Source organism: Apostichopus japonicus, chromosome 6 (assembly GCF_037975245.1).
Source record: "Apostichopus japonicus isolate 1M-3 chromosome 6, ASM3797524v1, whole genome shotgun sequence".
NCBI lineage: Eukaryota > Metazoa > Echinodermata > Holothuroidea > Aspidochirotida > Stichopodidae > Apostichopus > Apostichopus japonicus.
In genome coordinates this window covers 5,504,189-5,529,697 of record NC_092566.1, presented here as the reverse complement: position 1 = coordinate 5,529,697, position 25,509 = coordinate 5,504,189, and the positions used below count along the sequence as shown (strand labels likewise).

At 36.6% G+C, this 25,509-nt stretch overlaps 2 protein-coding genes across 4 annotated transcripts; one reads left to right on the top strand and one right to left on the bottom strand.

Annotated features, from left to right (window-relative positions):
* Positions 1–4,241: 4,241 nt before the first annotated feature.
* LOC139969267 (sodium- and chloride-dependent glycine transporter 1-like) lies at positions 4,242–15,850 on the top strand (the record flags this gene model as incomplete). Its single annotated transcript, XM_071974182.1, has 13 exons — positions 4,242–4,254; positions 4,793–4,924; positions 5,980–6,325; positions 7,397–7,528; positions 8,462–8,504; positions 9,208–9,342; positions 9,786–9,889; positions 10,628–10,752; positions 11,252–11,364; positions 12,540–12,670; positions 13,037–13,252; positions 14,312–14,476; positions 14,964–15,850. Coding segments are annotated over 11 exons (1,317 nt in total), but the record flags the coding sequence as incomplete, so codon positions are not given.
* A 260-nt stretch (positions 15,851–16,110) lies between these two features.
* LOC139968774 (uncharacterized) lies at positions 16,111–25,255 on the bottom strand. 3 transcript variants are annotated; one of them, XM_071973142.1, is made up of 3 exons: positions 24,532–25,226; positions 18,266–18,609; positions 16,111–16,954 (listed from the first exon to the last, which is right to left on the bottom strand). In XM_071973142.1, exons 2-3 carry the CDS (start codon positions 18,568–18,570, stop codon positions 16,306–16,308), a joined length of 954 nt encoding a protein of 317 aa, XP_071829243.1. In that variant the 5' UTR covers positions 18,571–18,609; positions 24,532–25,226; the 3' UTR covers positions 16,111–16,305. The 3 variants fall into 3 exon arrangements, with proteins under 3 accessions (XP_071829243.1, XP_071829241.1, XP_071829242.1); XM_071973140.1 differs by lacking the exon at positions 24,532–25,226 and adding an exon at positions 19,643–19,966; XM_071973141.1 differs by lacking the exons at positions 16,111–16,954; positions 18,266–18,609 and adding an exon at positions 22,390–23,216 and having other exon boundaries at positions 24,532–25,255.
* Positions 25,256–25,509: the final 254 nt, after the last annotated feature.

Below are 25,509 nucleotides of genomic sequence, written 5' to 3'. Positions count from 1 at the left end.
CCATACAAGTTATTTTGTTGAAGGTAGGTCTGAATCTGATAAGCACAGGCACGCTCAACAGCCTTTGCGAGGAATTTCAGAATAGCGATGGGACGATAATTGTTTAAAATATCAACATCTGAAATTGACTTTTTAATGATAGGGGTTACATGAACAGATTTGAGAGTATCAGGAAAATTGCCATTTAAAAGAAACATATTTACAATTCTATATAGTTATTATGGGCAAAACTTCCTTACAGCACTTCTTGAGTAGCTTCGTGGGGAGAGGGTCGAGACTGGAAGTCGATGACGACGATTCCATTGTCTTCATTTACAGGAGCAAAACTAGGGGGAAATGTTGTATAGAAACTGTAGGACCTTTAATCTCACACGGAGGGGTGTTACTAATGTCGTCAATTATATTTCAAACCTTTTCACAGAAAAAACTCAGAGAAATTCTCAGCAAGTAAGCCATCATCGGTCGTTGTTGGTAGAACCCTGGAGGTTTTACGGATTGTCAGCTTTTCAATTTCTTTGAACAGCTGTCTTGAGTTACAATTCCATCCCGGTGGGTCGGCCCAGATATATGTTGTTCCATGTTAGATGAGAAAGTCATATCACGTAAAGAAATGGCATCATGGTGCTAGCAACTTTCGTAATAAAATCTTTATAACCGCGTTGATTTTAGCGATGTGTACGTTTGGAGATATTTCAAGATAAAGCAGTATCGACCATCAGCATATTTAACAACAGAGCAGTGCATGGGAGTCTGAACGTATTTCGTCAGTATGAATTGTGAATACTAAAGGGCTGACATGGGGACCTCATTGTGTGACGCCAACTTTTAATCTCAGAGGTAGAAGAACACCATTTCTATCATTTTGTTTGCCTGGACCATCCTTCTAGGAAATCTACCAACCAGTGAACAAGCCAAACTTCCTCCATACTACTACATAATTCATTGATTAAGCGGTTTGGTAAATCTGTGTTAAAAGCATTTGAAAATTCAAGAATTACAAGTTTAGATGCTTTAGATAGTCTCTTGTAAATTTAACTTGGACACAATACCAAGGAAAAGGGTAAGTATTGCATCAGTACATGAAACGCCCTGTTTGTATGAAAATTGATTGTGAACACGTGATGACGGATTGCATTAAGCATGTGAGCAATATTTTCTGCATACAATTAAACCCATTTTTTTCTGGTTAGTACGTCCACGCATGGGAGTCAATTTATAAACTCAGTAAAAGATGTGACAAGCTTTGCACTTCTGCTCTGTTGATACCACGTGGTCTCGTTGATCGCAACTTCCAAATATAATTTGAAGCACACATTTACGTTTACATTCTACGAAGTTAGCCTATACGTATAAAAAAGTCAGACTAACATCTTCACCTATAAAGTACCTCGGATGTAAAAGTGTCCGGATCACACTCGCATGGGTCCATCGGAATCCGTTTCTAATTACTGCTTAATACCTATAATGTCTCACAAATGTTATAAACGTTAAAAATGACTTCGTAACAAAATGACTTGTCGTAACAAGAGTGAGGGAGAGAGAGAGAGAGAAAAGAAGGAGACAGTGTATCATATTAACTCTATTAATCAGACATTGCAAGAGAAACACGTAGGGAGAAAAGGGGACTATAGACCATATATATATATATATATATATATATATATATATATATACTCTAACACGATATCAAAGTCGTCATGCTACTTCTAGCCTGCTTTGCGCCGAGGAATGTACCGTAAGCATTGTACAAATAGGTTGCATTTCAAAAAAAAATTCTAAAATACGTAGACGATTGACAGCTAGCCGAACACTCCAAGTATCTATCACATTTGAAGGATAAATTAGCGAGAAGTTTATCATAAGGAACTAAAGCTTTTAAAAGAACAATATGTTGTGATGACATCACATTCCACCTGCTGTTATCCAAACTTTCTCGCAAATGCTTTATATTTATTAAAACACACACTAAAAAGATTAATATATATAAACGTATGTTAAATTTAGATTTAAATCTAAGCCCTCTTTCTCACACAAATTTTTCCCAACGAAATGAGCCCCAACCCCTAAGTAAAACTTTTAAAGTTTGGCTACTGGTCTAGATCGTCGGAGATGCTTGAGTTTTCAAAAACCAAAGGGGAGTGTGAGGACTGAGTGTTTAATCAGCTATAGTATAGTGTTTCACAAGTATATAGGCTACTTATGTATGTTGTTCAATGACCACTTAGTAGCTAGGGATGAATCGTGCACACGTTTGACATACACTTTGAACCATACCCAGTCGTTTTCTTTTGTGGCGGAGACTGACTGCCATTCGATCAAGTTCGTTAAAACACACTAATGAAGGTATTGAAAAATTACTATGGAAACGTTAAGGTGCCATCAAATTGTTTCATTGTTTCTGTGAATAGAAATAGAAATAATTCAACAATATGTCTAATTGTTCAGAAAATAATGGTTATGATTCGTAAACAAACTGACAAATATCTGTGAATGTGATAAGTGAGGAATTCAACATTTTGCTGCGAAATGACAAACTAATTATTTATCAAATGTCATATTTCGCCATACATTTTGCAACAAACTGTTTTCAATATAATCGCAATTAACGAACTTAAATTCAAGTTTGCTTTAAATTATATCGAATCATATACTTAGACAAATCATATCAACTAGCTCTTCAGAATAGTCAAGTTCTGCTTCGTGAGCCATATTGGAATTTAGCATGTGCAATTATGCATGCCTGTTTTAATAAGTTTTATGGTATGACTTAATGCAGAATTATAAGGCGAAATGCAATTATATCTTCCTTAAAGTTTTGTTCTATAGATGGTAACGTAAATTATACTGCAAGAATGCTTGCAAAGTCTTTTATATGACTAAAGGTCGAAAAGTAGAGTATAATTATGCAGCATGCTTTTCACGCTGTATGTTAAAGTGAAAACGTGATTCTGCTTCTACTCTTACTAACTAATTTAGGTTCAAATCTAAAGACTTGTATCAAGTGACTGCTACATTAAGTCACAAGTCTGATAACAGCAATGCAGTACTTCAATGATTCAAGACATGTGTGCCACTGTAAGGTTATATTAATAAAAGAATTTACAAGCAGCACTTAAACACTAGCAACACATGGAATGGATATGAATAGAGAGGATAGCGAGATGCTTCTCCTATAAGACAGCTAACAACGCAATGAGGCTATACTACAGCAACACGCTCTCACGTAGTCATGGTATGCAAAAGCATGGGATGAGAAAGCATTATGCTCGAATCAGAATGTTATCATTTCATGAGTGAGAGCGAAAGTGCTTATAAAGCACCGTACCTTACAGTATATAACACCACCACCACAACCACCAGTATATATTACCGGCAACAAATTGTTTTGTGTAAAAGCGTTTGAGCTCACTATTTAAAAGCTTTTATTCGTTCTACATAGCTGAATTAATTACATCCCCCGTCGAAAAGTTGGAACCATCACGCTTCGTGGCTTTATCTGACTCGGATCAATACAGGGTGGTTAATAAAGCAATATATAGCAATCCATATAACCTATTTTGGTTTATTTGTTAGTTACTTTGTTGGCTGGTAAAGTTTGGATAAATAAAACTTGTTTAATTTCCAGGACTATATATCTTAACTTTTTGTTTTGTATTTGTTTTGTGACCATTGTTAGCTTTCTTTGCATCCATATCGACGTCAGGTGATCATTGTGCATGCATAACGATTGAGGTCATTACATGCCTGTTCGAGATATCATTTTCAAGTTGAAACGCTTTCCTCAAAGTATCGTGGTGACATAATGTACACAATATATATTTATATATAGGTATATTCCAGTGGGTGAAAGTGAGAGCTTAGCATAATTGCTAGAAATTTTCTGCATTCTATGGTAAAAAACCAAATCCTTGTAGGTTTTCTGTATGTCGTAAAAATATTTCAATTTCAACGCAGTGAAATTTGTGACTGCATCTGGCTGCCTATCCTGGCAATTGAGTTGCATCTTCTGAACCGTATTACTGCTACACTAATTTTCCGTCGCCGGAATATTCCTATAATATAATTTTGAAAGATTTATTTCTCCGGTCGATTTGTTTTACAGTTAAAAGAGAACAGAGAAAGAAATGGGTGAAAAAAGGTACAAGCGCGATACATGGAATAACAAGACTGAGTTCATTCTGTCTATGTTAGGATATTGTGTAGGCCTAGGTAACGTGTGGCGGTTCCCATATGTTACCTACGACACTGGAGGAGGTAAGAAACAATATACGTGATAATGAACAATGGCAGGTAACATTGTTCTTACTTCTAATTGAAGAACAGACATTTTGAAGGTTTATTCTATCTATAATCAAAACTTTAATGTTTGATAGATGTTGCATCGTGACGCTTTTCAAACAATATAGCATATATACTACTCTGATATTCGTAGCAATACGTTTTCATTCTTGATCTTTCTGTTAATGTTATGGAATGAATGTCTTCAAGTTATTCTGATTCTTCGTCTTTAGATTTGAATTTGTAAACATTTTCTCAATGCTTAGATTTTACCCATGATGGCCATTGTATAAGGTAGACAAATTTTCAAGTATATATCAGCCATTTGTTTCTACGGGTACGCAATATTTTATCATAAACCTGGTAATGTATACATACAATGAAATCTAGAAGCGATTGAATTATTTGACTGTTTTACTGTTATGTCAAAGTTAAACTTTTGCATTCGTAAACGGTGGAGAATTTTAATTATGATCATGATGATTTTTGGATACTTCATTCATTCACATACAAGGAGCCTTCTTGGTGCCGTATCTCATCATGTTGGCATTCGTTGGTATGCCCATGATGCTAATGGAGATGTCATTCGGTCAGTACTGCAGTCAAGGGGTTCTTACTATGTGGAACGCCATCCCATGTATGCGAGGTATACGTTTTCTTCAAGAATTGATTTACTTATGTAAAGAAAATGGCGATTGAGTATGACCATGAACTACATTAACTTCATCAAAACACCCTGATTTTTGTTTTGTTTTTTGGCTCTTTTAAATAATTGGCATTATTGTCAACTTTTTTTTCTTCATAATATTGTACCTAAAAGATGGAAAAGTTATCTTTAAGAGATCTTTTTCACATCACAGTACATATAGTGTAACAGTGAACATTCCAAATGACAGTTAAAAACCTTTTACGAAAGGGAAATAATTAACAGTTCAATAAGAAAGCATCTATATACCTTTGTATTATACGATAAATGATTGAATTCTCTCTCGTTCTAAATAGAACTTTGAACATTCAGTTTAATTTTACATATTTGAGGACGAATCTTCTCCATGGCAACAGTCTCACATGGAAAGAAATATTATCTAATTTCTGAGAATCATAGACTTGTATTACGTATTTAAACGGAGAAGAAGCAGAATCTTACATATGAAGCTTCTACCGTTCATAAAATTGGAATTCAGATTTTACGAAACGTTACAATTGTGGGTTCTTTCGATGTGTGTGGTGGTTGGTGGTTGGTTTTCTTTCTTTGATATTCAGGCAACTCTTTTGAGTTCATTTCGATAAAATGACATTTACTATATTAGAACTGATATCCCGCAGCAATGCAATTCCCTCTATGGCTTTAACTAATCAATTATTTATCAGAATAATCTCGAAAGAGTTGAAAATTTTGGGAAATACAGCTGTGCTTGTTGCTTGTCAATACCATGGAAGGCATGGAAGGCAAGAATAAAAAATACTTGTCTCGGTCATGCGATGGAACGCAATCATACAATTTTCTATCATTATTTCTTCATTTGGTGGAAAAAGAAAGTGCAATTTGATTGAAGGAGTTTTGGATGTGTCCAAAAATATTCTTTTAACCTTGCAAAACAAGGAGGAAAAAAGTGAATATATATACGACAAGTTGGTTCTTCGGTCTTTTTTGATTGGACATCTCACAGCTAATTTATCTTGCCTATTATGTACATACAGGGGTAGGATATGGAATTTTGATCGTCGTCACGATTTCCAGAATGTCTTCCATGTTGATAACGGCCTACAGCTTCTACTACCTATTCGCGTCCTTTCAAAAGACACTTCCGTGGACTGGTTGCCATAACGACTGGAATACTATTTACTGCAGTGAGTTGCTCAACGAGTGTATCGACCAATCTGGGATAATAGTAGGCAACGGTAGCTGCGTACTAACTAGTTCCATGACGTCATCAGAATTAGTAGACTACGGAATCCATCAGTTACCATCGGGAGTTTATGATTTATCCAACTACACAGATCCTTTGATAGGGCAAAGGTTGCGTGCCTCTGAGGAGTATTGGAGGTTTGTAGCAAATACCCAACTTCCAACAACTGAACATTTACTCAAGCCGAAAATGCTGCAGCCAGAGACATTACACAAAAGACTTGTAGAGAAGAGACAAACACAAAAAACATATTATGACCGACAGACAAAGAAATTACCAGAACTGCAACCAGGAGATAATGTTCGCCTATACAGACTGACAAATTTTGGAAACCAGCCACTATTGCATCTAAAGCTGACCAGCCCAGATCGTACTATGTAGAGACAGCTGAAGGTGTACAGTATAGGCGCAACCGCAAACATTTACTTAAAACTGGTGAAACATTTAGTTATGACAGACATGACGACAAAGACATAGTTAATTCTGACAACCTCTTCAGAGGACCAAACCACGAACACTAATTTTCGAAGAAGTATTAGAGCGAAGACAAAACCACGTTGGCACAGAGGCTATGACATGTGACAAAAGGAATTTAATTATTTTTAGTAGTGAAGCGGTATTAATTTTTTAACCTAGAATCAGTAGTCGAATCTTTGCTAGATATTGATTTTATACTTATGCAGCGTTAGGTCATGATCATTCGAGTATATTTCTGGATAAGTAAATTGTTTCTCATCAAAGTCCTTCCATTTATTTTAACTGAAAAAGGGAGATGTAACATATTGTACTCATTCTACAATATTGTATTTTACACCACCCTTTGGCAACTACAATATGTCATATTATTGTAACTACCAACCTACCCTAAGAAGCATGTGGCTGTGGTCACTCTGTTTGGAATGTTTGTATATGACATATGACGCATGTTAGTAGAAGTAGTTGAGAACAATGAGTATGTATAATGAGACACTCCAATACAGAAGTCAAAGCAATAACAACTGCTCTTTGAATCATATCTTGTATCATTACCATCAAGAATATTACATTGCTGAATTAACACGTATATAGTGAACTTTCTTCGGGACTTGCTGGTTGTTATGAAAATTTGAATTTGTTTTTTTGCCTTAGTAGTTTGGAACATGTTAACGAACTTCCTCGCCAACCACATGAACAACAAACATGATCAATGTCATCTTCTATTTCAACAGCTTGAGAGTTCGCCGTGAGTCGGAGTCGATGAATGAAACTGGCAATGTGAACTGGGATGTCGCGCTCTGCCTTCTTTTATCGTGGCTTGTAGTATTCCTTTGTCTTATTAATGGAATAAAGACTTCGGAAAGGTAAGGCTATATTTGGGTTATTTCGTTACTAAATCACCAGTTTGTTTGAACACTATATGTAAAGCATGAATCCAAACATGAGTCCAAAAAAGCATATATTTTTGACGAGTTTCTGATTTATAAAGCTAATTGTAACGATATTACACTTGCTCTCTGGAGTTCCTTAAAGCAAATTTGTCCTGCGTACAGACGATCTCACCTTGTGCTTTCGCATGGTACGTCTCCCGGTGTTCTTCTTCGGTGCTTCTGGATTTCCACCCGAATCTTGTTGTAAGAATAGTCACAGCTCTGGAAAGGGTACATCCATATTGTAAAACTTCACATTTACCAATATGAAATTCCTTCCCACTGGATACATGGCATCATTCCTATAGAGATGGACGCCTTGCTCTTTCTTCCCTCAAATCGCACACTGACGTTTCATCAAACCAGCCCAAAAAGTATCAGCCATGTTATTTTGCACCGACAGCACAGCCATGTATCATCTTTCAAAAGGGACGAACTACACTTCTCTTGATTCAGACCCCACATAATCTGTTTCTCTGCACGTAAACCAGACACTGAATAACATTCACCGACGTAACCAGGTCTTAGAAAACTGTAGTCACCAAACTACCCCAGGCGTAATTAAAAAACAACCTGGTGGTCCAGGCAGACCTCACTTCCGATAGCGGATTACTGCAGGTCTGGTGGAAATCGCAGTTTGTCGACCTTCGTTTGATCACTTCTTATAAAGGGCTCTTCTTATTTTCGTGGCATCCCAGATGTTCTCAGGATACATGAAGCTGCTATCACGCAAATTCTAAGTATATCATCGAGACTTTTGGCGTCTCTTTTCTAAACATGAACATTCCTCACAAGAATACAATGCAACAATCTTTGCAGCTCTGAGAAGACAGTGGATATTTCCCTCCCCCAACTTTTTTTGTCCAGCCTCATATCCCTCATCAACCTTTTTCTCACCACAACAGTGACAGTAAAATTTGCGGCAATGGGTATAGCAAGTTGTGGCCGTTCTAGGCTTGTCCGTGTTTACCCTTATACTTAGAGATCGTATCCTTCTTCCAATTTCTTGTCATCTTATCACTGACTGGTGGGCTTTACAATGATGACATATTTGTCTGGATCAGCTATGAGAAGAGTCTGCCGGTTTTGATTAATGGCATAATTTTCTTCTGAATACTTTCTCCTGCACCCTTACATCCTTGGTGGAGATCTGCACTGATATGAACGGGGATAGAAAACACAACTGCATTCACCCATATGTATCTTTTGTCCATTTAAACCCATTAGATCCTCTAACTTTTAAGTATTTTCTAAAATCAGTACGTTACGTATTTCATACCTGTTCCATATTTCATTTGGCTCACTAAGTTGCTCTTAAATTGCCACGATTCTATCGACTTATAAATTCATTACTTTTCATGTCTTACATTCATTTATTTATTTCCCAGAAAGTAACAACGTTCGTATCATAGAACGAAAACCAGCCTGTATACACATACACATATTGACCTTTTTACCTGCTACCGTTATCATACGCTACCACGGACGGTGAGATAAAGACATAACAGGGGATAGTCTTTGTTATACCTATGGTCTAATGATGGAATGACAAATCTTTAATAAATCTCCATTCGTTGGTGTCGTGATTTATTTTTTTCCTTATTTTTCTTCAGGTTGTCTACGTAACAGCAACGTTACCCTACATACTTCTCACAGTTCTGTTGGTTCTTGGACTGACATTACCAGGTCATAGAGACGGCATTTATTTCTTTGTCTACCCACGGTGGGAGGCTATTAAACTACCAAAGGTAAGACATACATGTTCTCTTTCTCTTGTAAAGCTGATGTGATCTCTTCTTCATATATACAGAAATGCCGTTCTGGTTGTACCACTGGGTCAGAGATCTTGTCTCACGGCTTTGTGATATTTGAGTTGGAGTAGAATCGGTCGGAGGCTTGGGGAAAGTTGGAAGGCTCTACCTGAATATGGTTTACGTCACCAAGCATTTATTTCATGTAGATACGTGTTTTCACTGCTTTATGTAACACACACACACACACACATATATATATATTTAAGAGGTTCACTCATTCACAACGAAGCTATAACATTTGTTCAAAGACAGTTAATGCGAAACTTGGTTGAAATAAAGACATTTTTAGAATCTAACCTAGTTATCCATGGAAACTAATGTATAGAGGATAATTTGTTTATTTATTCTTTTTCTTTTTCTTTGGTTCTTTAATTGAGGCTTGGCTGAATGCAGCGACTCAGATATTATTTTCTCTCGGGACAGCATGGGGCGGTGTCGTGACTTTAAGTTCATACAGCAAGTTCGACAACAATGCGTTTATGTAAGTATAGGGATAATTGGTATAATGGCTTTCCTATCCAATGTAGAAGGCCTTGTAAGCTTATGCCATTATTTCAGATAATTTAATCCAATGATCGCAATAAGTGCTTAACATAGGCTATACAGGTAAGTCGGCTGATGAGGTAACGGGGTCAACTTGTTACAACTTGTGCTTTGATACTGAATCCATGTGGGTTCCATCGATACGTCTTAATATGTAACCGTATTAACTTGTCATTTGAATGAATATACTTAGTATGCATCTGAAACTGTCAAACATTTAGAGCGGTCGTATCGTGCATGCTATTTAAGGGACTATATACTGAACTAAAAGTAGATGGAAGTCATTTTATAATGGCCATAAATTTTACAAATATCACAACTGGCATGTTATACCCCTAAGTCAATATGCCCCAAACTTGCTGTATACCCATCGCTCCATTACACATTCCTTCTCACGTTTCATAAGGATTACTGTAAATCTGTAGTAGTTTGTATTTTATATAGTTTCGATTATTAGAGACGTTTATGACACTATTAAATCAAGGTATGAGGCGACCTTTATGTAATTATACAAATATGTAGATCAAATACTAACAAATAACGTCTCAGACAACGAGTTTAGCCGAGTTAAGCCGAGTTTATGAATGCAGTAAATCTGCTATGCCTTAATTATTATGTTTATAAATAAAATTAAATCAGAAATCAAACAATATGTTTCTATATGTTCTTTTCACAGAGATGGCATTTGCTTATCCATCGCAAATTCAGCTACCAGTATATACGCTGGTTTTGCTATATTTTCCGTACTGGGCTTCATGGCTCATGAACTCGGAACGGATATCTCGAATGTGGTTTCGCAAGGTTTGTGAAATCTTACTTGGTATAGAAGTATAGAAATATAACTGTTATCACTACAAAACATATCAATTATTCTGGAGGTCTACTTTAGTATTGTATCCAATAATTTTGTTTGTACAAAAGTGTTATTTTAAAGATCTTTAACATTTAAGGTTGCTGACATGGGATTGATTTCACATATTAAAAGAGTTGTCTCTCTGACTCTGCATAATTACGTATTAAATTTTTCTTCTTGTATACTGTGCTATCACAGCACAGGCTGTTGTCAATCACCGTTCCTTAAAGCAACTGGTTGTGTTACAAAGGTTAAAATGCGCTTAGCAGAGACAGTTTTGAATGGTTCGTAGGGGCTTAGTATGTTACATCAGATTTTAAATTCTTTTACGACTACAATTTTCTCAGCAAAGCAATTTCGGCCCGTGTTTTTTTACTACTGTTTTATTCCTATCTTTCCTGGGTTTCATCTCTGTTCATGTACACGACTAAATTATTTCTGTTATAGGTTACGGTCTTGCGTTTATCGTTTATCCGGAAGCAATTACATTGTTACCTGCAGCTCCATTATGGTCAATCTTGTTCTTTTTAATGTTGATCAGTGTGGCCCTGGATTCACACGTACGTAAAAATGTTTCATTTGAAACCATTTTTGTCCTAAAGCAAACTTGTTATGAGGATGGTGTTTATCTGTGCATGTTAACATCATAAAGGTTTGCGTAAATTCCTTACTAACAATGTAGATATATCTTAGTCAGTACACGAAGCCTTCTAAGCGGTATACCTGCAGACGAACAACCTGGCTGAACTTAATATTCTGTATATATGTTGAAAACATACATTTTCATATATTTGGCGTTTTGACGATTTTGTATGATCTCGTCAAAAATATACATTTTCTGATTTTGTCATTTTGACGAGTTGGTGCATCTCGACAATTCATAAATTTTCAGGTTTTCGACATATTGATACTTTGGTATGAAGTCAGCAAAACGTCAGTTTTCATATTTTTGTAATCATGACGAGTGCATCTCTACAAACTCACATTTTCAGTTTTTCAACATTTTGCCGATTTATAATATGTCGTAAAAAGTCAATTTTCAAGTTCTTGTCATATTGACGAGTAGTTGCATCTCATCAAAACGTCAATTTACTTCTACGCTATCGTGTGAGACTCTATTTTCGATGAGGTCGAAAGTCAAGTCAGAGCCAATGGTTTTGCCACAGAATAAACTTCCGATTACGCATATGAGACAACAGTTCCAGTAGAGGAAATCCCGGTTACACACGTATATACTTTCTGTATTCGTCTTCTGTATTTCAAATTCCTGTCGACACTGCAGGAGTGTAAACGCTAAATATAAGATCCGGACTAATGTGGATTTTCGTGATTAAATACTGTCTTAAAAACTATCAACTAATGATAACATGGTCAGTGTCACAACTTCGCAGTAACACGACGGGTTGATACAAGGCCAGATCGAGGGAATTGGAAAGACAGGGAAAGTGACAGAGTTAATCAGATGTGCGAAAAAACTTGCATTGTTTGTGATAAGGCTTTATGTTGGGTGACTTTTGCAGACGCGGCAGCCACAATAGTGTAACATTATATCATTACAGCTTATAGCAAATGCTACTTACAATGATGCTGACGTCAATGAAGGTACTACGGATTGTTTATAAGTTATGATACGACAGTGTTTGGTAGTGTTGTTTAGTTGACAACTTTTTAAATTAAGAGGCTCTTTATGTACAGCCCTTTAATTAACTCGTTATTTGTTTTTAAATCTCCACAGTTCGCTGGTGTAGAAACCGCAGTCACTGCAATCGTTGACTCTCTACCCAACAAATGGAAATTTCATAAGAGGCTTATTCTCTTGGCTTACTGTACCTTGGATTCTTCATGTGTTTCATTTGTACAACCCAGGTAAGTAACTTTCTGCATGATAGGTTTGTGTGATTTCCTTTCAATCATCATGGGATTTATTCTAGCAGGATAAACAAAGTAGAAAGGTTTCCAGGGCAGGATGACGAGAGGTGTGTTGTGTTGGTGTTTGCGTGGGTGCGTGTGGGTGTGAATGTGAATGTGTGTGAAGGGGGTGGGTTGTATGTGGTACCATTGTGTGAACCAGATATTTGGCACGTTTGTTTTTTATGTTTCAAATATGCTCGTATTGTATAGAACACGACATCACCAAACGGAAAGAAAACGACCAACCAACGGGGGGGGGGGGGGATCTCACTTACCTCTCTAAACCTCTACAATTGTCTCTCCTATCCTTTCATTGTCTAGGCCGGACCATACTGGGCCAACCTCGTCGACCAGTCAGCAATAAGTCTCGGTGTAGTATGCTTTGCTCTTCTGGAGGCCGTCTCAATCGTCTGGGTTTACGGTGTCCGACGGTTCAAGAACGACATACGCTCTATGATAGGCGATAAATGGGTGGACCATCCAACTTTCTGGTGGTGGAAGTTACAATGGTGCTTTGTAACACCAACAATCTTGGTGGTAGGGTTTTTTGGTTTAACAAATGATCAAGTAAATGTTATAAGTATATATCATGTTGAAGAGAATGGACAACCACTGTGATCTTAAAACTTTGCACCTTTATGCATGTGATAGCATGTATAGACAACACTTGCAAATCTTACTCTTTTTCGGTAATTAGCTTATTAACAGCTTCAAATTCATGTCAGAGAGATGCTATTTTGTCATACATTTGTCAGTAGCGTGACGCCAAGAAGTAAATTACTTTTGCTTTGCTGTGTGTTTATATAGAATACATACAGATTAAGGACTGCAAACAATGAAGCCAAACGTTACTGCCATATTTGAAACACACCTGCAGCAATTATACTGCCCAGTTGATCGAAGTAAAAACATTTAGTATTGCATTAGAGATGAAGTCGAGTATAGATTCAAACAGAGGTGTTTCGTAGATGGTATATCCAGACATGGTCAAGTCCGTGATCATGGCAAAATACAGTGTCTTCCAAACGGACCTTTATTTATCAAAGGTGTTTAAGGAATTGCTGATCGAAATTATCTCTATCAGGGGTCAATATTGATGATTTCTGTTCTCTTCCCATTTGTCCTTTGTTATTTATTATATGTTCAAAAGTGAAGGTTGAGCTACTAGCCTGGGTAGACCCTGCCCTTCACCCTGTTTACCCAATACCTACTTCTTCATTGTAGAGAATTTCAGCCTTCAGATCTTAGATCCTCGCTTCAGACAAGAAAAAAAAAAGGGTTTCAACAATATGTTACATATTCACTATTGAAGAAAGGAAGAGCTTACATGGTCCCAAACGGAACGTTATTTTCAAACAAACTAGTACCTATTAATGTCACAAACATCCATAGTCCATATAGTCCATATAGTCCATAGTTTCATGTCCATAGTCCTGACGACCACTTACACCGGGGCTCCATATCGATAACCATTATTGGAACATTGGTAGAGAAATAAGAAGCGGCAGGGTGGACCCTCATCACATTGGAACACGATTATACATTGACCACTGCAATTGCGTTTCATCATATGAATCGATTTATTCACCTATGCAGAGCATCATATTGGTTAATTGCATCGACTGGACCTACCCAACATATAACGGACCGTACCCTATATGGGCGCTGTACATATTTTAGGGCATCATTACCATTAGTGTTGCACCTATTCCAGTCGTGATGTTATACACAGCCATCACATCCAGTGGCTCATTTCGTGAGGTAAAGATGGATATTATTGTTCAATATGTATCTATAGTATAGCGGGGTGCTTATCTATAAATGTTTCACTGCGGCATTCCCAAAACGTTCAAACTGTCATATTGTGACGTTTCAACTAATTAAAACAAAACAAGAAACCCGTGGTATCGGATATAACGCTGCTTTATGTATCATTGTTATGATTGTTACATATTTTGAAACCCCTTAAAATACTGTATACAACGAAAATTTTGCAGCCACATCGTTAGACATATCATAAGAACTTCCCTGCTAAAGGTCTATAAATTTGTTGAAATATTGTGCTTCTCCTAGTAATTTTAACAGAAAGTTTCTTGTTCATTTTCATGTTCGTTAATCCGAAGATCACGGGAGGTGCACCTCTCGACCTCACTCGCTCTCCTCTGCTGTCATTCACTTATCTACCCGATGTGTTCCTTAAACGTATATACGTATAACAGTTTCTTTTTATGATTTCCTTTCTTAATAGCGACTGGATATTATGTTTTCACCACAAAATAGTTGGGGACCGATCCTTCGTTCCGACCGCGACCATGCGTGGGAATGCCATGAACAACACGGTACTACCATGGGCGAAAAACTTTATTTGCACCCCTTGACGAACGAGGAGGACCAAAACATCGCGAAAACAGTCCTCTAGTTTTCAGATGGGGGTGTCACATGCTTACATTTTTTAGTTGGGGGAATTAGTTATGATATGTTAACATAGAATAGATCAAAAGTGTAATTAAACATGATAATTGGTATATGATGGTTCATCAAGTTAAACGAATAAATTATACTCTTAGTTCCAAAGTTCGAATCATCCGCTCCGTGGGATTGTCATATGGGTCACTACTATTTACAATAGGGAGCTGCACTAGCATCATAGAGTGACTTCCTTATCAACTAAATTATAGAAATTGAGTGCTTTAACTTTATAACCAACAGTTAATCGTGGCTAGGATTCAGTCTGAGGAGTGGAGGAGCAGGACGGTCGGTATTTTAGTACTGAGTTTGATGGAGATCCAAGTTGCATGTGGTTTAAGGATTTGTAAAATGGTTAAGCATGGCAAATTAAATTTGTAAGTTTGTGTTATTTTCGTACAATTGTTGACTGTCCAAAGAAATGTACGGTATCAGATGCTAGTTCTGGTCTCAAAATGCTCGAAATTGAAAGCAAACTTACTGCAAATTACGCAACATAAAAGCATAAGCTTCCAATCAATCTGAAATTACGAATAAAATGACAGATTTGGAAATAAAACAAAGAAACATATAGTCTTCGTTTTTTAGAACTTGTTACACACTATTCGTCGTTTTCATCCAATTTGGCACGAGAAACTTACAAATTATGTCAATTTAAATTCGACATGGGTCGATCGATATATATATATATATATATATATATATATATATATATATATATATATATATATATATATATATATATATATATATATATATATATATATATATATATATATATATATATATATATATATGTATATATATATATATATGTATATATATATGTATATATATATATATATATATATATATATATATATATATATATATATATATATATATATATATATTTATATATATATATATATATATATATATATATATATATATATTGTTCCTTTTTTATGATTACGGGAAGAACCAAATTAACAGGTCTATAGTATTCTTTTAAAGGTATGATGAAAACGAGGTTACATATATTCGGACCTGTCAATCTTTACACTGAATTATTTGTTACCATACTTTCGTATCATAAGCAAATAGGTGATTTGCTTTGATGTAGATGAAAGTACTTTTTCATTTTACTTCAGCCTATTTTGATACATTTCTTCATAAAACGGTACAGCGCCTTCAATGTATTCCTTCAGTTCAGGGGTCACTTTCCATTCTGGTTTTGATGTCCCCCTTGGTATCTGTGGTGGTTCGAATCCAGTAGACTTTACAGCACGAGAATATACGATAGTCTTCGGCTCTAAGAGAACAAAGTCGCTTGACCCCTTCCATTTCTGTCTGATGAAGTCATCACTACCTTCCCACTGCAAGTAACTCTCTTTGAACGGGATGCCAAGTTTCTCGAAGTATTTCGGAAGGATCACTTCTGGTTTTGTTAGGAGATCATCTGCATCGATAATAACGGGCTCAACTTCGGAAGTCTCAAGCAGATGTTGCCACAACTTGTGCTGAATCTTGTAGAAATCCTTGACTGGAGAGAATGGAGTATCGTTACCAACATGACATTCTTCCCAATCCATGCCAACGGGGTCCAGCCGATTACGAATCATCTCTTTGAAGGAAGTATACGCTTGCGCAGGATGCCGAATGATGAAACTATGACGGCAGGTAACATCTGGCAAATACGAAAGGTGATCAGTGATGGCAAGTGCTTGATCTTTTATGAAAATAATCTTCTTTGGAGTCGGTTTCTCCAGTTGCTGTTTCACCCAAGAATAACTGTAATATTAAACATCAAAGAAACGTTTTTTGGTAAATAATTTCTGTTTCTGCATGCAATTACTCTATAGACAGATTCTGGTAGTTGTCGTGTCAAATTGTCCACAAAGACAACAACGAAAGAAAAAGGAATGCAGCTTGTGGTTTCATACCTATTACGGATTCTTTACCTTTCAATTATGATTTATTTTTATTTAAGAACTCGACACTAAAAAATGGGCGTACACATGGAAACCGTTCAACACATTTCGTAGTTGCCTTTGCAAAACTTTGTAAACTTGTCATTTGAGATCATAAACTGCATATAAATTATTATCGAATGTTACACTTGCTCCCGAGGAGCACACGAACAACAAGTGCGCTAGAATAAATTGTCCATTAATCAGTTGGTGTTAGAATTCTCGAAACATGAAGTGGTACATGAAAGCACTTAATGCTTACATTAACTTTATTAAAACAGCCTACAAAAACGTCCTTCTCTCAAATTGTTCAATGTCGGGCGGGTGCGATTAGGCACGGTTGTGTGTGAAATGACAGCCCTGCAAATGCAATAACAACAAACACAAATACAGCGACTTAATTTGAATCGTTTGAGCGTTGTGATTGGCTGAGAAAAACATCGGCTGTATCCATGGGCGCAGATCGGTCTTGGATAATGGTAGGGACGCGTGTCTGTTCTCTGATATTATCTAAGCGGAGCATGGCGATGGGTTCGAGCGTAGCGCACAATAATTTTTTGGCAAATATCCCTCCCAGATCGTCGGAAGTAACACTTCCCAGACCCAATGATGCTCCCAAACCTTCTTAAGTTTTAGATCTCATGGCTTAGAAATTTAGTTTGGGGAAACACATGGGCGTCTGCAGAAAAATATCAGGGGCACATATAATCCAAGTAGACTTTTGTATACGATGGTTGTGTGGTCCGTTCCCAGAAAACAATTATAGACTGCCGCAAATGCGATTTCCGTCCTATATTTAACAACTGTGGATAAATGTAATAAAATGAGAACTGCTGCATGTATGCATAATGCTGGATCAAACTGAGGCTAAAGTTCAATACAGGGAAATTTGAATGCAGCGTTTGGTCAAGACAAATTGGTGGGGACACGGTATATCATGTCCCCACCACTGACAAATTTGGTGAGGACGCGTCCCGCTGTCCCCACCAGGATCTGCGCCCATGGCTGTATCTATATAGATCTGCATATTAAGTATTCGTCAAACGTGGCACATATGATTACTTTCATGTCGTTAAATGCATGCATGCATACCTTCTTTAAAAGAACTTTGGAATAATGAATTCTCCTTTACCTGATTTCTTTCTGATCAATAACATTAGCATTCTCTTTGACGTCATTCTTCATCGTCTCTCTGATTCCTTTCATGAAGTCACTCGCTTCGATCCTCGCCAGTGTTTCCCTCATCCTCTCTGCGTGAGGATCCCCAACCCTGAAATTCGGATTATAATACGTTTCGTTTAAGTAACTTGCGTAGTAGGGTTCCATCCAGACTTCGGTGTCATCTACAAACGTCATAAACTTCGAGAAAGCAGTACTGCAGGTCCGAGGTACGATCCAGAGAAAGACCCGTTTAGCGTCCGATTGTGATGACATCATAGCTATATACGTTGCCGTTCTTTTCCGAATGATTTTTATCTGTTCAAAAGACAAATACGAATTTGACATTCACAAAGTTGCTTAAATAATGGTTGGTTGGATTTTGTTTTTCTTGCCACGATTTAGTGTAGGCGTACGTTAAAATTGACAGTGCTGTCTGTAAACACAAAACAAAGTCTCGAAAAGCATTGAAATTATTATCAATAATGTTAGGTCATCATCTGCATATGCCCAAAATCTTCTCAAAACGATAGAATACGTCCTGTTCTGCTAACATAGATTGTTCAAGTTTTGTAATATAACAGTTTTGTGCCTATACACAAGTTTCGTTTGAAGGACTGTTGTGATTGTATTGAAGCAGACCCGCAGTACAATATAAAGTATATATATATAACCAGGGTTGGATAAGCTCGCAATTGGTTGAGGTCCCGAAGGCGCCGATTTCCTCCTGGCCTTTAAAATGTGTGTCGTCCGAGGTGCCGAATGCATCGTTTTTATTTGTTTTTCAATTTAGTACGTTTGATCACACTGTACAGTACGTATATGGAACATACTATATATAGATTAGTTGTGATGACCAACATCCTGCAAGGAACTGACCTAAGAAACCTTGTTAGGCTTGTCTAATAGGTCACTCCCTGTATAACACAGTTAAACTAATACATATGAGCAAAAACATACAGCCTATACTATGACCAAAACAAAACCAAACACCAAAAGCAATAAGGGAGTAGGGAAATGTGGTTATAGACAGTTACTTCCCATATAACTTGTTCTTAATTTTCTGCCGAATGATGAAACTATATCATGTTTAATGGTTTGAAGGGCCCCTACGCCACCGGTTGGATCAATAAAAACGCCGGTAGCAATTTATTCCCCAGTAGATGGTGCGTTTCTGTACATACATATATACCACATGTTAACGAAGCAGACTATGCTAAAAGCGAACTTTCCTTTAGCATTTGGAAGGTAAGATTTAAAGACGACACCACTGACTTAGTAGCAGATTGTTTTATTTTATTTTCATATATTACTGAAATTAAAATATGACTTCTATAATATTACACCTCACCTTTTTCTTCAGTGTGAGTCGACGGCGGATGTAGACCTATACACCTCTTCTTGTATTAATGTGATTCGCTGTATATGTTCGTATATGAAGAATGCTCACTTTCAGGAATGCTGACTTTGAACTTTAGCTTTTAAGGGTAGATTGTTTGCCATATATGGAAACGTATAGATGCAGTGAAAATGTTAAGTTGTAATAAATGTACCTTTTGTTAGGCTAACCTTGCTGACATTTTTATTACGGCTACCATGGCCAAAATGACAACAACATAACGAAAAGATCATTAAATATTTCTTCCTCTTCAAAACCTTCGAACTTTAACACTCTCAATCATTCAGAAGTTAGTTCTGACATGCTACATGAAAGTGATTTATTATCACTATCACTACCATTTTCTTGTTTGTCTGATCATGGAGCTATTCGGTAATAGCTCCTTGATCAGATAGATAAGAGCTACAAATACGACAACTTTTTTGTAGAAGAACTTTTCAGAAATTCTAACTAAACAACTCTCCAAGTTTTGTTCCAAACGTTTGAACTATATCTACTTTGCAAGGGATTAGTTCGCTCATTTTGTAAAAAGGTGATAGCACTTTTCCCCCAAAAAAGGTTAGTATGTTAACCGCTCAATTTATCATTTCGATAAATAATAATAACATTTTTACTAAAAGATGATAATATTTTGACGGCATCTTATAGGTACCATAGCAATTACAGGTGTCACGTCATCTGACCCCTATATATAGATATATATATATATATATATATATATATATATATATATATATATATATATATATAAATATATATATATATATATACACGCAACGCTTAATGCAGACTTTTTAGTATATAACACTTGGCAGTGGAATGCATTTCAGTAATATTTTCTTTTGACGTCGTGTGAACAACAGAGCACGCTTGGGTGGCGAATAAAAACATCACTTGTCCTTGACAAATTTGTAAAAAAGTTGTAAGCATGTTATCTAACGCCACAGAAGTCTCATATATATGTTCGTTGTGGGATTTGTACATCATCTGAGGAATTGAGCTGGTCTCTGTTATATCTTTGAAGTATTACTCTGATAGAAAATCATAGGAACACAGTAGAAAGTTGAACATAGCTTTATTTTGTACAGCCGACAGCCTGCATCAATAAACCACCTCTCTTTTTTTGGCGGCGGAGGGGGGGGGGGGTCATGTGGACTTTGCATTCAAAAATGGTCATATTTTGAAGACATCTGTATTTAGATTTCTTCGTGATTGGGGAAAATTTCTCAAAATATGGAATTTTCCTATCAAAGTTTCGCTAAAATTAGGTCTCATGTGAAATTTTTTTTCTTCCGAATGCCTCAACCTACCCGCAAGATTTTAAAATTCCGTCACAAAAAAAAAACCGTCACAAAAAAAAGCTCTACACCCAAAACGAACGAATTAGCAATAGCGCCACCCCCTTGTTATTCAACACAAGCATTTTCACGGTATCGAATTACGGTCAATCACATTTTCATTCCATTTCATTTATTTGTTCCCACATTCAAAATATATTACACAATAATAGAAGAAAATGTATGTGACAAATGGAGGAGGTCTGAGGAAGCCGAGGCCCTTACGAAGCAGACCCCACGTACAAAGACGAGAAAAGAAAAGAAATAATGCATGCATGCATGCATAAGACCAATGCATGCAATAAAATAAAGGTTGCACACACAAATAAACCATGTAAATGTACTTACGTTACATAAGATAGCATTATACAATTTAAAGAATAATCAAATACGTAATGACAAAAAAGGCAAAAATGAAAAAGACAAAAATATATGTATTATCTTAGCCATCTTAAACTGTTCAGTAATTGGATGAAAGTAAATGCTTCAGATATTTAGAAAAGATTTGCAAGTGATGGGACATTTTTAACCGTGTCAGTAACAAGATAATTCCATAATTGGGTACCTGAGAAACTGAAAGATTTTTTGAATGTTAGAGCGGATACTATATAAATGTAAATTACTCGAATGTCTTGTAAAATGGTCATGGATTTCCGAGTTTAAGCTAAAGTGTCTGCATAGCAGAGAGCAGAAGGTTATTGTTAACTTTATACATGAAAATACCTAGTTGAAATCTATGAATGTCAGACAAGGTGGGAATCTTTAAATCTTTAAAGAGGTGCGAAGTGTGAGCTCTATAGTCTGACAGTGTGATTATACGAATAGTTTTTTCTGAAGAATAAACAAGCCATTGAGGTAAGTGGGATGAGTATTATCCCATAAAATGTTATAATAAGATAGGTGCGAGTAGATAAGAGAATGGTAAAGCGTAATGAGAACATTCTTTGGAATAAAATGACTTATTTTATAAAGGACGCCTATAATTTTTGCCGTTTTGTTGCACACTGAATTAATATGAAGTTTCCAGTTAAGTTGAAGGTCAAGATTAAGTCCAAGGAATTTGACAGAATTTGTCTGTGTAACAAAGGTGTCATCAATGCATATTTTAAGATTTTTACACTTGTTGTGAAGTTGATAAAATAACATGAAGTTTGTCTTTTTAACATTAAGGGACCATTTGTTGGATTTAAACCAGTCAGAAACGCGCGTGAGTTCATGATTGATTACGGAGACATAACATAATATATATATATATATATATATATATATATATATATATATATATATATATATATATAGTTATATATATATATATATTATATTATATATATAGTTATATATATAGTTATATATTGTTCCTTTTTTATCATTACGGGAAGAACCAAATTAACAGGTCTAGTATTCTTTTAAAGGTATGATGAAAACGAGGTTACATATATTCGGACCTGTCAATCTTTACACTGAATTATTTGTTACCATACTTTCGTATCATAAGCAAATAGGTGATTTGCTTTGATGTAGATGAAAGTATTTTTTCATTTTACTTCAGCCTATTTTGATACATTTCTTCATAAAACGGTAGAGCGCCTTCAATGTATTCCTTCAGTTCAGGGGTCACTTTCCATTCTGGTTTTGATGTCCCCCTTGGTATCTTTGGTGGTTCGAATCCAGTAGACTTTACAGCACGAGAATATACGATAGTCTTCGGCTCCAAGAGAACAAAGTCGCCTGACCCCTTCCATTTCTGTCTGATGAAGTCATCACTATCTTCCCACTGCAAGTAACTCTCTTTGAACGGGATGCCAAGTTTCTCGAAGTATTTCGAAAGGATCACTTCTGGTTTTGTTAGGAGATCATCTGCATCGATAATAACGGGCTCAACTTCGGAAGTCTCAAGCAAATGTTGCCACAGATTGTGCTGAATCTTGTAGAAATCCTTGACTGGAAAGAATGGAGTATCGTTACCAACATGACATTCTTCCCAATCCATGCCATCGGGGTCCAGCCGATTACGAATCATCTCTTTGAAGGAAGTATACGCTTGCGCAGGATGCCGAATGATGAAACTATGACGACAGGTAACATCTGGCAAATACGAAAGGTGATCAATGATGGCAAGTGCTTGATCTTTTATGAAAATAATCTTCTTTGGAGTCGGTTTCTCCAGTTGCTGTTTCCCCCAAGAATAACTGTAATATTAAACATCAAAGAAAGTACGTTTTTTGGTAAATAATTTGTTTCTGCATGCAATTACTCTATAGACAGAATCTGGTAGTTGTCGTGTCAAATTGTCCACAAAGACAACAACGAAAGAAAAAGGAATGCAGCTTGTGGTTTCATACCTATTACGGATTCTTTACCTTTCAATTATGATTTATTTTTATTTAAGAACTCGACACTAAAAAATGGGCGTACACATGGAAACCGTTCAACACATTTCATCGTTGCCTTTGCAAAACTCTGTAAACTTGTCATTTGAGATTCTAAACTTCATATAAATTATTATCGAATGTTACAATTGCTCCCGAGGAGCACACGAACAACAGGTGCGCTAGAATAAATTTTCCATTAATCAGTTGGTGTTAAAATTCTCGAAACATGAAGTGGTATATGAAAGCAGCTAATGCTTACATTAACTTTACTAAAATAGCCTACAAAAACGTCCTTCTCTCAAATTGTTCAATGTCGGGCGGGTGCGATTAGGCACGGTTGTGTGTGAAATGACAGCCCTGCAAATGCAATAACAACAAACACAAATACAGCGACTTAATTTGAATCGATTGAGCGTTGTGATTGGCTGAGAAAAACATCGGCTGTATCCATGGGCGCAGATCGGTCTTGGATAATGGTAGGGACGCGTGTCTGTTCTCTGATATTATCTAACCGGAGCATGGCGATGGGTTCGAGCGTAGCGTACAATAGTTTGTTGGCCAATATGCCTCCCAGATCGCCGGAACTAACACTTCCCAGACCCAATGATGCTCCCAAACCTCCTTAAGTTTTAGATCTCATGGCTTAGAAATTTAGTTTGGGGAAACACATGGGCGTCTGCAGAAAAATATCAGGGGCACATATAATCCAAGTAGACTTTTGTATACGATGGTTCTGTGGACCTTTCCCAGAAAACAAGTATAGACTGCCGCAAATGCGATTTCCGTCCTATATTTAACAACTGTGGATAAATGTAATAAAATGAGAACTGTTGCATGTAATATGCATAATGCTGGATCAAACTGAGGCTAAAGTTCAATACAGGGAAAATTTGAATGCAGCGTTTGGTCAAGACAAATTGGTGGGGACACGGTATATCATGTCTCCACCACTGAAAAATTTGGTGGGGACGCGTCCCGCTGTCCCCACCAGGATCTGCGCCCATGGCTGTATCTATAAAGATCTGCATATTAGGTATTCGTCAAAAGTGGCACATATGATTACTTTCATGTCGTTACATGCATGCATGCATACCTTCTTTAAAAGAACTTTGGAATAATGCATTCTCTTTACCTGATTTCTTTCTGATCAATAACATTGGCATTCTCTTTGACGTCATTCTTCATCGTCTCTCTGATTCCTTTCATGAAGTCACTCGCTTCGTTTCTCGCCAGTCTTTCCCTCATTCTCTCTGCGTGAGGATCCCCAACCCTGAAATTCGGATTATAGAACGTTTCATTAAAGTGACTTGCTAAGTAGGGTTCCATCCAGACTTCGGTGTCATCTACAAACGTCATAAACTTCGAGAAAGCAGTACTGCAGGTCCGAGGAACAATCCAGAGAAAGACCCGTTTAGCGTCCGATTGGGAAGACATCATAGCTGTATGTTGCCGTTCTTTTCCGAATAATTTTTATCTGTAGACAAATACGAATTTGACATTCACGAAAGTTGCTTAAATAATGGTTGGTTGGATTTTGTTTTTCTTGCCACGATTAAGTGAAGGCCTACGTTAAAATTGACAGTGTTGTCTGTAAACACAAAACAAAGTCTCGAAAAGCATTGAAATTATTATCAATAATCTTATGTCATCATCTGCTTATGCTCAAAATCTTCTCAAAACGATAGAATACGTCCTGTTCTGCTAACATAGATTGTTCAAGTTTTGTAATATAACAGTTATTTGTGCCTATACACAATAATCGTTGTGATTGTATTGAAGCCGAACCGCAGTACAATATAAAGTATATATATAACCAGGGTTGGATAAGCTCGCAATTGGTTGAGGTCCCGAAGGTGCCGATTTCCTCCTGGCCTTTAAAATGTGTGTCGTCCGAGGTGCCAAATGCATCTTTTTTATTTTATTTTTTAATTTATTGTTTTTTATCACACTGTACAGTACGTACATGGAACATACTATATATTAATTAATTGTGATGACCTACATTATGCAAGGAACTGACCTAAGAAACCTTGTTAGGCTTGTCTGATAGGTCACTCCCTGTATAACATTAGTTAAACTAATACATATGAGCAAAAACATACAGCCTATA